At 43.1% G+C, this 14,964-nt stretch overlaps 1 protein-coding gene across 1 annotated transcript in view; it reads left to right on the plus strand.

Annotated features, from left to right (window-relative positions):
* The window catches only part of Nsf (N-ethylmaleimide sensitive factor, vesicle fusing ATPase), a 142,409-nt gene that overhangs the window by 102,005 nt on the left and 25,440 nt on the right, over positions 1–14,964 (plus strand). The window contains exons 14-16 of the mRNA XM_048445892.3: positions 398–554; positions 4,114–4,247; positions 13,983–14,049. Of these exons, the coding sequence (XP_048301849.1) occupies positions 398–554; positions 4,114–4,247; positions 13,983–14,049 (358 nt within the window). The remainder of the gene's footprint in view (positions 1–397; positions 555–4,113; positions 4,248–13,982; positions 14,050–14,964) is intronic.

The following is a 14,964-nucleotide window of genomic DNA, read 5'->3' on the forward strand; positions in this document are numbered from 1 at the left end:
AGTTTCTCTGTGTAGCCCTCACTTTCCTGGTTTCCTGGAACTAACTCTTGTAGACCAGGCTGGCCTCGAACTCAGAGATCTATCTGCCTTTGCCTCCACAGTGCAGAGGGAACTCCCTGCCATTGTGCTCAATCTAAGCCCCCAGCTTGGTTCTTCTCCAAAGTCTCCATGGGGTTAGACCTGATTTTATTATCAGTTTTTAATCCAGTGCCTTGAGGAATGAGATAGCTTTTTGTTTCTTCGTTAGAAATCCTTTAATCCAAAATATCTTTCAAGAGGACTTGGCAAGGAATGGGTTGTGTGACCCAAACAACACAGTGACAGAGACAAAAAGGTCAGATAGTTCGATTTCAATACTAATGACTAAAATGCTTTAAACTGCCCTTTCCCTCAATAGGCATTTGGCACAAACCAAGAGGATTATGCAAGTTACATTATGAATGGAATCATCAAGTGGGGTGACCCCGTGACCCGTGTCCTGGACGATGGAGAGCTGCTGGTCCAGCAGACTAAGAACAGTGACCGCACACCGCTGGTCAGCGTCCTTCTGGAAGGTAAGAGGAGTGGCGTGACGGCCTTAAAGTTTAAAAAATACGGAAAAGGCAGCATTTGTTTTCAAAAACTATTTGGTACTTTTCAGAAAGGTAAGTGGTTTTCAATTCTAAACTTTGTTCTGTCCCAGCCTATGTGCCAATATTGGGGCAGATTGACATAGGAGAGAAGAATGTCACTGACAAATGACAGCAACTAGTTTTCTTACAGGGATGTACTTAATAGATTGATACTGCGTAGCTCAGTGGAAGAACTTGTGATGTGGATACAAAGACATTCGAGCACCAGTCTTGTCATAGAAAAGACTTGTAAAGGAATCTTGCAGGGCAGTGGTGGCGTACACCTTTAATCCCAGCATTAGGGAGGCAGAGGCAGACGGATCTCTGTGAGTTCCAGGTCAGCCTGCTCTACAGAGTGAGTTTCAGGACTGCCAGGGCTACATAGGTCTTGAACCACCACCCCCCCCAAAAGAAAGAAAGAGAGAAGGGGGGAGGGAGGGAGGAAAGGAAGGAAGAAAGAAAAATCCCTGATTTTGGCATACACATGTAAAGGTGTGTGTGGGTGCAAGTTGCTTTGCCCAGGAGTGGTCAGAGAACTAGAGGTGATGCTTAATTTAGGCCTTGAGGGGTCAGTTTATATTTAATCAAGTAAACAAAAGAAAGGACATTCCACTCACAACCACTTAGCTTAGTATTAGTATGACAGCAGAAAATTCCAGGGAGACCAGATGTCAGGGGAACCTAGCTCCCTCTGAGGCCTAGAGGTGAAGGCTTCTGGGAGGAGCGTGGTAAGCCAGGAGCCAAAGGATGTGTAGAAACTGGCCAGGCAAAAGAATTGAGAAGCTAGTCCATAAAAAGAGACTTACATGTGGACAGTCCCTTAGCAGGAAAGACTTAGAAGGAGAAAGATTAACTAAACCAAAGTTGAAGATATGGATGTGAGAGGCCAGTGAGATGGCGTGGGGGGTAAAGGTGCTTGCTGTCACCAGAACCCACAATAAAAAAATAACTGCTTCACCAAGTTGTCCTCTGACCTCCACAGGCTTGCCATGGCATGCGAGTACACACGTGATGATGATGATGATGATGATGATGATGGTGATGATGGCAACAAAATTGAACTGGATAGCTTACCAGGGCTAGGTTGTAGCTCAGTGAGTGTGTGCTTGCTTGGCGCGTGTGAAAACCTTGAGTCTGATCAGCACAGGGGGAAAAAGAAGAGATTAGATTATGCCTTAGGGGCGCTGGGCAGCCACTTGGAAGCTTTTTAGCAGTGAAGTTGCATAGGCAGGTTTGTATTTTGAAAACCTAACTATGACTGCTTTATGATGGAAAGTGGAAAGGAGGAGAAAAACGTGAAAGCTCCTGGATAGAAGCAGGGAAACTGGCCTAACACTGGCGGCGTAGGGAACCGGGTTTATTGAGAAACATGAAGGAGGTAGAGTAAGAGCTTGATGAGAATTATTATTGCTATTACATTTTTTTTTAGTCCCTTGTAATCGCCAGTTACTCTGTTAGCACCTCTCATGCACTGTCTCCCTAGTTCTCACCTCAGGCTGGGAGGGCAGGTGCTGTTTATTTTGTTACTATTGTTATTGGTTTTTCAAGGCAGGGTTTCTCTGTGTAGCCCTGGCTCTCCGGAACTCTATCTGTAAACTAGGCTGGCCTCAATCTGCCTGCCTCTGCCTCTTGAGTGCTGGATTAAAGGTGTGTTTCACCTGTCTAGCTGTAGATACTGTTTTTATCCCATATCATCGACAGGGAAACAGAAGCTTAGATTAAGTATCAGCAGGGTGCTGGAGAGGTGGCTCCTTAGTCATGGATGCTTTCTCGTTTTGCACACAAGCTGAGTTCAGTACCCAACCCTGTGTCAGGCAGCTCACAACAGTCTGTAACTCTAGCTCCAGGGGATCTGACACCCTCTTCTGGCCTCTTCAGACATACTGTGTGCACACACATACACACACACACACACACACACACACACACACACACACACACAAAGATACGTGTAACACACACATAAATTTTTAAAAGAAAATAAGCCTTTTAAAAATAAAAAGGTTACCGGGCGGTGGTGGTGTATGCCTTTAATCCCAGCAATCAGGAGGCAGAGGCAGAGGCAGGTGGGTCTCTGTGAGTTCAAGGCCAGTCTGGTCTACAGAGTGAGTTCCAGGACAGCCAACGCTACACAGAGAAACCCTGTCTCGAAAAACCAAAAAATAAAATAATGTAAAAATAAAAAATAAAAAGATAAATAAGTATGGGCAAAGTGTCAAACATGGCCTCCCAGCCTGATGAACAGGGCTGTTCATCGGAGACACTGGCAGAGAGACAGGTTTTAGGAAGAAAGATCACTAATTCACTTTTGAGCAGCTAGATTCCAGGTTCCTGTAGGATAATGTCATTGGCTGTGCTGACTAGCTTATTTGACGTGCAGGTCTGAGCTCATGGGTGCAGTGTGGCTGTCCTAGCTCGGGATCTGCCCCTGTAGTCACAGGAGTGGAGACAGTCCTTTAAAGAAAGGGTGTGGATGAGATGCAGACAGGGCCTGGAACTTTTATCTGAGACTTGTTAACTGTTCAGGACTAAATAGAGCAGGAAAGAATGACAAGGGAGGCTAGGCAAGAATAATGGAGGGGAGGAGGGAGGGAGAGGGCGTGCTGTCAGGAAGCCAAGAAAGGCATTTCAGGACAGAGGCATTATATCTAATACTCCTAACAGGCCAGAAACATACCTATGTGGAGTTCAGTGACTTTGATGGTCCTCTGACCACTGTCGGTGGAAGCCTTACTGCCGGGTGAGGGTGGGAGAGAGACAGAAGGTCAAGCAGGCAGGGAGATGAAGTTCCCCTTTAAAGATGAATGAAGGGGCAATGTTGAGTATGAAGTCCGGAAAGAGGGTTTGGGTTTATTTATTGAGCTTTCAGATTTGCAAAACATATTTAAATGCCATTGGGAATGTAGCAGGAGAGAGAGGGGCTGTCACTAATGTTCCATTCCAGAGAGGAGGGCAAGGAAGGATTGATTGGCTATGACGAGAAGGAGGGACATGTCTTCCAGTGCATGGGAAGGGGGTCTAAGTGCAGGTGACTTTGTGGACTTGGTTGTCTTTGTGAGAACAAATGAGTTCAGCCTTCAAGCCATCTAATAAAGCAGCGATCCCCTGCTCCCTGTGTCACCTCCCAAGAAAACTGCATTTTTGTTACCAAGAGAAAAAAAGATTTGATACAACTAATAAGTCACGTCCTGATATGCATCTGGATACATTTTCTTCTTTTCAGAAGCAAAATCCTTGTGTTCTTGCTTAGTCAGAAGGTTGGAAGATTAGGGGACTGTGAGGAAGCGGGAAGGCATGCATTTCACCATACTTTGGAGAAATGCTAATCAGTTCATTAAGTGTAGTTGCTAATAAATAAAAGGAAACATGTCTGCTGTGAAACTGTCAGGAAATGTTAATGAGCAACTAGTTGAGACCTCAGAGCCTTGTGGATAAAAGTTTCAACTTGTTTGATGCCCTGTGCTTAGGCTGGCTTTTTTCCCCCACCTGTCTCTTTATGCAGGCCCTCCTCACAGCGGGAAGACTGCCCTAGCTGCAAAGATTGCAGAGGAATCCAACTTCCCCTTCATCAAGATCTGCTCCCCGGATAAGATGATTGGCTTTTCTGAGACTGCCAAGTGTCAGGCCATGAAGAAGGTATCAAGATTTTGATTTTCATTTTAATTTCTAGTCTCAGGTGAGTGTGTGCGTGTGTGCACACATACATGTTCTTATACACACATGGGCACAAAGCTGGAGCAGCTCTGACCTCAAACAGACCTGTCAGCAGAACTTGAGAGTAGACAGTGACCGCTTCAGATCCTAAAACTTTATCATGCATTTTAGCTGAGTGTGTCTTTGCCTTCCAGATTTTACTGTCTTAGTACATATCAACATTAATTTTCACCTCTTGTCTATCTAAATTTGATAAAGAAAAATCTCTTCAGACGGTCGGGCAGAGAGGAACAAATTCTTTTATGTTTTGTTTTTTTAGTTCTTTATCAGCATACAAAGTCAAACTGTTCAGAGTTGACCGTAGTTTTGAAAAGAACAGAGATTAAAATGCCTGTCGAAGGTTTTCCCAAGAACCCCTGCACAGGACAGTTGTGTATGACATGGTAAAGAAGACTGCGCTTCTCAGCAGAATCCCCTTCTCACCCTTCTCCAAGCCACTTTCTGAGTCTGCTACTCTGAGCCCTTAGTGGAGTTAGAGAGACACAGTAGACTTAGGATCTGGCAGGACCTGTGTAAGACCTCTGGAATGGCAGCTGCGGCGGTGGTATACACCTTTAATCCCAGCACTTGAGAGGCAGAGGCAGGTGGATAGCTGTGAGTTCGAGGCCAGTCTGGTCTACAGAGTGACTTCCAGGACAGCCAGAGCTGTACAGAGAAATCTTGTCTCTTTTCACTTGGTAGCCTGTGTTGATGTTGATACTCTAAAAATTTTGCATACTTTTGGTGGTTGTTCTGCTTTGTTTGGATGAGCACATGACAGCCAAGTGCTTACACTTGAACTCTTTCTCCAGACTGCTCCCCAAGCTAGTGTTTTCCCTCTAAAGGTGACCCTTAGGCTACTTGTGTTGAGACTTGAAGTGACCCTTGGAATGTGTAGTCACTGAACTTGGCGCCCAGGGTAAAACTGGTTGTATCTACATTGCCTTAAACCACTTCTGTGCTTGTTCAAAATCAGTAGCCTGTGCAGACGGCAGCTGACTCCCTTGCTTTCCAGCTGCTGCCCGAGATGTGGGTGGATGGCCCTTGTTGTTCTATAAAGTTTAAAAGTACTTCAGGCTTCTGCAGATCAAAGCTACCTTGTGAGTGTGAGATAGTATCATTTTTATTATTTTAATCTCTTGCAAATTGACTTGAGGGGGGGGAAGGTACTATGTGCCGATTTTAGAGGCTTAAATGGTTAAATTAATGACTTAATAACTTATGATTTAATCTTTAAATTGCTGAAGCCTTTCAAGGTAGAGTTTTAGATGAGCAGAAAGCTAAGGAATATAAAATTAAGAGCCTGTATGAGCTTCTTCAAGATTGTTCTGATTCATGATTCAGTGTCTGGATCATCCGCATGCTCTTCAAATTACAAAAAACAAAACAAAACAAAACCCAAAAAACTGCATCAACAAATAATAAATAAACCTACATTAGACTTTTTGTTTTCCTTGGAGGGGGGAAATATTATTTCCTGTAACAAAACTTCAGAACAGGGAAAATAATGGAGCATAGATGTCCTAGAAACATGTCAGGAATATTGTGAGACTTTGCCAGCACTTTCCCTCTTGTTACCTATGGCTGCCTGACTGATGCCCGAGGCCTCAGACCGGTTAGTACTCCGGTTCTCCCCGGTTGATTCTGAAGATGAAGTGTAAACACGCCGTTCTTCAGTCCTGCCGCCCCGCTCCTGTTCTGGTCCCCACAATTTCAGTGTGAGGACGGGAACGGGGTATTTTAACATTCTCCTCAGACCACAGATAATTTGTAATGTTTTATTCTGAAAAAAAGCATTTCTTTCCTTTTAAGTATCCTCTCTCCATATAGCTTTTCTTAGTAACAAAAATAATGGTGAGGGGAGGTGGAGGGAGTGGGAGGAGGGAAGTGAGTGGGAACTGGGATTGATACGTAAAATGAGAAAAGATAGTTTCTTAAAAATAAATAAATAGAAAATACAAAAGTAACAGACTAAAAAAGTAAAATATACCTTTAATTCCAATACTTGGGAGGAAGAAGCAGACAAATCTCTGTGAGTTTGAGGCCAGCCTGGTCTACAAAGCGAGTTCTGGGACAGCCAGATCTGTTACACAGAGAAATCCTGTCTCGAAAAACCATTGAAAAAAAAAGTAAAATAATTTGTATTTGAATTTACCCTTTAGTTCTCTGTTAAGAATGCTGTGCACATACATACACATGTTTGTGTGTGTGCACCTGTGTGTGCAGTCACAATGTACTGAAGAGCACATTGGACATACCACTTTAAACTCAAGACATTGTTGTGACGCACACCTTCAAATTAGGAGGCAGAGGCAGGTGAATCTCTGTGAATTGGGGGCCAGCCTGGTCTACATGGTGAGACCTTGTCTCAAAAAAAAGGAAACCATAAATAAATGAAGCATAACTGCCGCTAATCTCAGTATTATTAACTGGTTAATACTCATTTACACAGTTTCCTCTGGGAAGTTAACACAGCATACTGCAGAGGACCTGAGTTCAGTTCCCAGCACCCACACCAGGCAGCTCACAACCACTGTAACCCTGGCCTTAGTTTTAAGGGGACCAGATACTTCTGGCCACTACAGGCACCTGCACTCACGTACCCAGGCACATACACAGAATTTAAAAGGAATAAAAATATTTTTTAAAATAATTTTCATTTAAGTTGTTTCCAAGTTTTTTTTTTCATGGTTAGAAATAATATTCTAGCTGGGTGGTGGTAGCCCATGCCTTTAATTCCAGCACTCAGGAGGCAGAGGTTGATGGATCTCTGTGACTTCTAGGCCAGTCTTGTCTATAGAGCAAGTTCCAGGACTGCCAGAGCATAGAGAAACCTTGTCTTGAAAAACAAAACAAAACTGTGTGTGTGTATGTATGTATGTACATATGTATATGCGTATATACGTATATATATTATTCTATAGAATTATCAAGCTAGAGAAATCATTGCCCCACATTTTTGTTAGATTTTTCTTAGGTTGATTAACATCATGTGACTAAATACTTGGGTTTCGATTCAAATAGACCTGAATTTGAATCCCACCTCTGCCACACTTACTAAGGTCTTTGTCACCTTTAGTAAATTATTTTCTCTAACAGCCTTTCAGCCTTTGTCTTTTCATGTATGAAGGTGATACTTCTTTGGAGCGTGCTAGTACATACCTCAGTCCCAGCACTAAGTAGGCTGAGGCAGTAGGATTGCCACATAGAGGCAGTGTGAGAATTAAATGAGATAGTAATTCATGTAAAGTAACATGGTATTCCTTGCACAGAATATGTACCTAATAAGTATGGTGGTCAATTTTACTTATTATTGTACAGGTTTCTGCTTATTACTTTAGGATGAATCTTCAGGATTTGGATTGCTAATATTCATTGGTATTTTTAATATAAAATTTTATTCTTTCAGATTATAATAAAATTATACAATTTCCTCCTTCTCTTTCCTCCCTCCAACCTCTCCCAGGCACTCCCTTGCTCATTCTCAAATTCATGGCTTCTTTTTTGTAATTGTTGTTACACATGTGTGTGTATACATATCCCTAAATACATAAATACAACTTGCTCAGTTCATATAATATTACTTGTCTGTATGTGTTCAGGGCTGACCATTTGTTATTGGGTAACCAGTTGGTGTGCTTCCCAAGGAAGACTATTAATCTCAACACTCCTTAGTTGCCTGGAGTTCCTGTGAGCTTTCTCCTTCCATGTTGTTAGCACATATATCTGTTGCTGTCCTCCATAGTCAGGTCATGTTTAGGCAGCCATGTTGGTGAGACTTGTAGGTTTAGTTTCTCTGGCATTTCTAGGAGACATATTGTCATAGCAAAAGAAAAAAAAAATCTTAGTATTTGTGAAGATTTTTATATGTATTGCTATCAAACCTTTTATATAAAGATAATACTGATTTTACATGGCCCATTCCTCCAGAAAGTTGTGCTAATTTATACTTGAATAAAATATGAAAAGAATGAGTTTCTTTGGATTTTTGCCCTAGTTTAATGTTCTTAAATTTTTCTTTTCCAACTAGTTAGGTATTTAAGTGAAATGATAGGCGTCTAGTTCTTTCTTTAGCTACATTCTAGTGGCTCTGGTAGAGTGCCTGTTTAGCATATATACAAGGCCTGGCACTCCATCTCTGTGTGTGTATGTGTGTGTTTTCAAATGTTCTACAATTATAATAGTGTATAAGCGCAGAGATAACACAATGTGTTAATTTTGTTAAGTAGGAGTGGTCTAAATTAGTTCTTTCAAAATTTTTGTTATCATTTTATTTCTTGGACCAGTAGCAGGTAGTTTATATAAAGAAAGACGGTCATCAAAATAATGGTGCAAAAATATATGAAAATAGTTTATTCTCAATTCGTTTAAAATTTATCTTTTACTTCTGTTTCTTTCTTCAATAAATCCTTTCTGCGTGGTTAAACTCAGCCCTGTCAAGGTCTTTCTGAAGCATTATCCTCTCATTCTGGGTGGGGAGGGGAGTGCAGTATGCTCACTCAGATATTTGAAATATTTGCAGATATTTCTCCTTTCCCCTACTTTATGTTTGCTTCCCAAACTTTATTTTGTTCTAAAATTTTAATTCTTTTACCCATTTTTGCATCTATACTGTAAAAATCTATTTTGCTGGCTGTTAATGACATTAAATGACAGGGATAGAGCAATAGAATTTGATTTCAATTAATTACCTAATCATGGTGCTTCTGAGTACACACTTAGTACGGAGACAAAATAGACAAGCCAGATATTACTAAAATTGTTAAACAAAATTCAATAAAAAAATTGGCAATTTATAGAACTTCTATTAATAGCATGATTATTCTTATTTTCAAAGGTTTGGAAATTAGCAGAAGAAATCTTCCTTCCCACTAGCTTTTCAAAATAATCTTCTGTGAATATCCTACTGTGAGCCCACTGCAAACTGCAGTCTGCACAGACAGTCATGGTGCCTAATCCTCCTCTTTTCATGCTTTAGCCGGTACAAAGAGCAAAGCTGGAAACTGGATCTTCTGACAGCAGTTACTAAGCAACAGAATTTGGATGTTTTGGGTTGACATCCTAATATATCATGGAGCTGATTCAGTGAAGTTTGAGCGTGCATGAGTTGAGCGGTGCGGGTGCTCCAGTGCTGGTGGACATCCCTTGGCTTTGGGGAGAACACACCGTCTTTTGCCGTGCCTGTAAAGGAGGAGCAGCGCTCCGAGACCGCGTGGCATTTAGACGGTGAAGCACACCCTCTCTGTGGATCATGACAGTAAAAAATGTAAGACTTTTTCTTGAAAAGCAGGGAGAACAAATAAGGGATTTTAAGGTCAATCCAAGAAGCTTTAGTGCTTTGCCAGAACTCGAGGTCCACTTCCTGCACAGCCTGTTTGCTTGGTCTGCTCCCAAATTATTTTTAGAGACCAGAGATTATTACTGATAGTGGCAGTTTAAATTTGCTCATTTACGTTTTTATATGCTACCAACTATGATTAGCATATGCTTCCCACTAATTGCTGACAGATTTACTGCATTAGGAATTTTCAAGCCACGAGATTCCTCCTGTCAGTAGATTTCTGCTAACTAGGTTGAGCTACTTCACGCCAGCTACTCCAAAATTGGAGTGAATCCTTCCAGGCTCCAAAAGAGAGAGCTTAGCCTCACTTCCTTAAGAGCACTAAAGAGGTTATAGAAAGTGGAGGATAGAGCTCCTTAGAGCACTCTTTGCTGTGGCTTGTGACTCTGAAAGGCCGGGATTAACATGGAGCTAATAATGCTGGCATCCTCCCTGGAGCGTTCATGTCAGACCAGAGAAGCAGCTGCTGCCCCGCCCCTCCTCACAGGTGGCTCTAGCTAGTCTGAAGAGTCCAAGGCTGAGTGAGCTCTGTGCCTTGAACACTTGCCGTGCCCTGCCCCCTCCCCAGCCTGCCCCAGTCCCTGCTCCTCAGTGCTTACACAGTGTGCTCAAGTGGAGCCGCGGTTGTCTCTTCTGACCCTTAGGTCTGTAGACTCTGCCTTTACAGGGAAGGGAGGTGGTTCAGCGTGTTTAACAGTGCTGGGCTCCTCAGTGTCCACAGCTGGGAGCAGACTCTGGGAATCTGTTTCCTAGAGATTGTCTTCATCCTTTAGAGCAAATCTCACCATTTCCACACAGACCCAGAGTGTTCTCCCTTCCGCTCCTTCTTCAGGCTTCCCGCCTGATTCACTTAGACCCCAATCTGTCTGTCTGTCTATCTATCTATCTAATTATCTCTCTACATAGTTGCTGACAATTCTTCTTCACTACGGGACACTCCTCGATGACTCGAGAATGATCGCACATCCCTTAGATTAATCTTTTTGGAGTCTGTGAGGTGTGGCTCCTCGCTGTAGCTTCAGCCCACCTGGCTGCTGCAGGGTTGTGACATATTTGATCTAGAGCAGGCACCATACATCTGCTGAGTGCTGTTACTGATGGCAAGCTGTGATGGCATTCTAACTGGGGCAGTTTGCATGATCTTGTTGTTTTCTTTCCTGTATCTTTTCTTCCAATACCTCACCTCCTTATGAATTGATTTACATAAAATTATGGTAGAACTTTCCAGCTCAGTATGTAAATATCTCATTAGATTTAGGCTGGCAGCTAATCTCCTGTGTTTGCCCGTCAAGGTTGAGTCTCATCTTAGCACTGTGCTGGGGCCCGGGCCAGGAAGCAGTTTCTGAGAAGACTACACATAAGTCAGGGATCTAGGGGAAGAGGGGAGACCTCATGTTAGACTGGTGAACAGATAAAGAGGGGCCTGTGTGTGTAGGGAGTGAAAAGGGTGTGTGTGCACATTCAAATCAGAGCAGAGGAGTCTGGGTTAGCTAGTCAAGTCAACCGGTCTTGGCGTGGCCTTGTCATGGTGAGTACATTGTTAGCAGGGCCGACTGTGAGCACTTGTCTCTCTGTAGCATTGACCACACTGAGCGTTGTTTGTCTTTTAAAATAATATACTTTATATTAAATGAATATCATTGGTATTTTTCTTCTAAAATTCCAGGTAGCCTATGTAATGAACTGTGAAGTTCCTTAGTTGTTTCCACTACATGACAGGAAACAATCTGTTTACATACATACATACTTCTTTTTTTTTTTTTTTTGAGAGGGCCCCATGTAACCACAGCTAGCCTCAGACTTTCTTATGCAGCTGAGACTGGCCCAGATCTGAGCTTGCTGCCTCCACCTCCCAGGTGCTAGAATTGTAAGTGGACACCATCACACACCCAAAGATGTCCCACGTTTGCTACTAAAAGTTTGATATGTAAATTACACATTGCACTGGAAAAGGAGAAAACCCGATTCAAGGGGCATGTAGACTTAAAACAGCCGGCCAGGCCCTGATGCCCCAGGCTTCTGGCACTCTAATCTATGACTTCATAACTTGAGTGACAGAATGATATGCCTGCCCCAAAACCTTTAGTGGATCTCTGAAAAGTGTTTCGCAAAGCATTATTTTCACTGATTCCCTGTGTTCACACAGTATGACAGTGGTTTTAATGCCAGTGAAACTTCAGAAATAGGAAAGAACCACTGCTCCTAGGCCTTCCCCTGGTCTTGAACTCACTCAAAACAGAAAGTCACCGTCAGGAGACTGAGCAGCTCTTGGTCCCGTCTGCTCTCCCTCTTTTTGAGCTTGGGTGGGGCAGGTCTGCTGAGTAGTCCTCTCCTTCCTGTCCAGAATTATTCAACATCCATCCCCAAACTGATGCTTTGCATCCTCTTCCTCCCTCACCGCCACCCTTGCCCTTCCCTAAGTTGTTCCTCTGCGCCCCCGACAGCTGCAGTATCTATTCACTTCTCCATGCATTGACCTCCAGCCACCATTTGTCTCCTGACGCTCCACTGTCTCAGACTCTAACTCTCTTCTTGCTTTTCTTTACAAATGTTTTTAAATGTTTCTAAAGTGTAGAACGGACTTCTCAGTTCATCGTTTAAAACGCTAGAGTGGCTTTAAAAAAAAATGCCTTTACAGTAAATGTTTAGTTTACTGAATATTTTAGGATCTTCTTGGTCAAGCTGGGTGGTGGCAGCACACGTCTATAATCCCAGCACTGGGGAGGCAGATGCAGGTGGATCTCTGTGTTCAAGTCTAGCCTGGTCTACAGAGCAAGTTCCAGGACAGCCAGGCTACACAGTTGAGACCCTGGATTTTATATTTTGTTTGGTTTTGTTATGGATGCTGTGTGTCCAGCTTTTCTGTCAGCCCTCTTCTGCTTTCCCCCTCCCCCACCTCTCTGCCCTCATTGATATCCACACATCTTCATTTTAATTCATCAACTAAATTCCAGCAGATTCCACAGTCTTCCCAAATTTCTTCTCTCTGGACCCTGACATTCAGTGTACTCATGTGCTCTCCTCCTTGTTTAGATTTTGACTTAAATGTCTTTTTTTTTTTTAATTTGGGAAACCACCCTTGATCCTCGTCCCCTTCGTTCCTGTGTGGCTTGGGATACCTTCAGTTCTGCAACAGTCAGGAACACCCCCAACTATACAGGTTGGAGAGTACCCCTTCCTGGTAGTCCAGGTGGACTGGACCTCCTCCAGGCGGATGGGCTGGTCTTGGTTTCCTGGAGGCACTCGTTGCAGCTTGGCTTGCCTGAGAGTGACCCACACCCAATTTCCGTTTGTATGGAACAGGGGAAGGAGGGTCCTAGCAGATCTGGTCATCTTCAGGGACTTTCTGAGGCCGTATTGACTTGTCACTTCCTTTCTTAAGAGCCTTCCCTGCAGAATTGTTTCCATGTGGAAGGATACTGTGACACAAGAGTGACAGAGGGTAAAGGGCGTGGACCAAAAGAAGGAATCTCTACTAGAGGGGCGGATCTGACTGAATATGTGGAGATGGAAACTGTGTTTGTGTTTATACCATGGAAGAGGTCACAAGGAACTGAGTTAAGACGGTGACTGTGGGAAACGCCATGGTAGCCTTGCTTAACTTTTAAGGACCATCTATGTGCAGGTTATTTTAGTATGAAAAAAATGTTAGTATTATTAGTTTGATTACTTTGTTTCTATACTTAATTCTAAAACTTCTACGGTTTAAGGATACCAACCAGGTAATATTGTTCCACCTAAAGCATTATGTGGTGGGGCTGAGCAGTTTTTGCCACTGTGGTTCAACAAGGTTGTGCATCAGTCAGAGAGATTAGGCTGGATGCAGAGATTCCTTTGTATTTATGACACTGGTGGGTGACACTGAGCACCATTTATGTGTCTAGAAGAGACCTGTCATCATTCACAAGAGGCTGGCCTGAAGGCCGTGGGCACCTATCTTCAGCTTATACACCAACAGATTCTTCAGTCTGATTAGAAACTACTGCTCCGTGTTTGCCAGGACATGCCAGCTCACTTTAGTTTGCTGGCTGTATTTGACCGCCATCTGACTGTGTTGTCCTGATCCAGTTGTTTAACTGCTTTCTGTTTCCCTACAAGCACTCTTTAAGTTCTGAGGTCATGTACTCTATCAATGCATTGTAGTATGGGCAATTAGTGTTACGCTGCTTTGTTGAGGTGTTGTTCAAGAATTAATTAAGTTTACCTGGGCATCATCATTAATTTTTAATCCCAGCATCCAGGAGGCAGAGGCAGATGAATCTCTGAGTTCAAGGCCAGCCTAGTGCAGATCCTTATGTGGAGGACAATGATGCCATAGACGGCTTTCTTTCTTCCAGATCTTTGATGATGCATACAAATCTCAGCTCAGTTGTGTGGTCGTGGATGACATTGAAAGACTGCTCGGTGAGTTGTAACTTTGGCTGTGATACTCTGCCTCATGACAACTTGAAATTACAGGAGAAAAGTATTTGTGTGGGACCTTGTAGGCGATGAGACAATAGAAACCCTTGTTTTGCAGGGGCTGTAGTAGTGTCTCTTCTGTGAAATCACAGTGTGTCCTGTCCATAGGAAATGAGCAATGTAGGGTAATAAATGTGGGGATTCTGGGGGGCTGGAGAGATGGCTCAGCGGTTAAGAGCACTGACTGCTCTTCCAGAGAACCCAGGTTCCACTCGTAGCACCCACGTGACAACTCACAACTGTCTCTAACTCCAGTTCCAGGGGCCCTCACACAGACATGCAGGCAAAACACCAATGCACATAAAATAATAAAAATAAAGTTTAAAAAATGTTGAAATTCTGAAAATTTAAGGTGCTCTACAGTAATTTTACAAAGGACTAAGGACCTCTTAGGTTGAAGTACGGTGGATACAATGATCCTTGCGCTCAACTCAGAAGTCGCCTGGTAAATGTCAGCCATGTTTTGTCAGTTTTACATTTCGTTCATTGGAAATTAAGTCAGTCTGGTGTGTGTCATTATAACAGTAGATCAGGACAGGACAGGACCACTGGTGACCTAATGAACCCTGGGGAGAACCCAGCCCTGATGTCAAGTTAACTGCTCTTCCTGTCCCTGTGGTGTTCAGCCTTATGCTGTGTCCTCTGCTGTTTGCCTTTTACATTTTGGTAGCATTTATTGTAAAACAAAGCAGGTATGTCTGTGAGACCCTCTTAAGTGAGTAGTATTTACCTAGTGGCCAGGATTTGGGGTGTGCCATGTTTGGGACATCTCAGTTCAGCATTATTTCCTTAAGAACTTTCAGCCACGTTCACAGCTCTGTGCAAACCCCTTTATCTGAACACAATTAAGGCATGTGG

The sequence above is a fragment of the Myodes glareolus genome, chromosome 9 (assembly GCF_982192425.1).
Source record: "Myodes glareolus chromosome 9, mMyoGla1.1, whole genome shotgun sequence".
In the NCBI taxonomy this organism is placed as follows: domain Eukaryota; kingdom Metazoa; phylum Chordata; class Mammalia; order Rodentia; family Cricetidae; genus Myodes; species Myodes glareolus.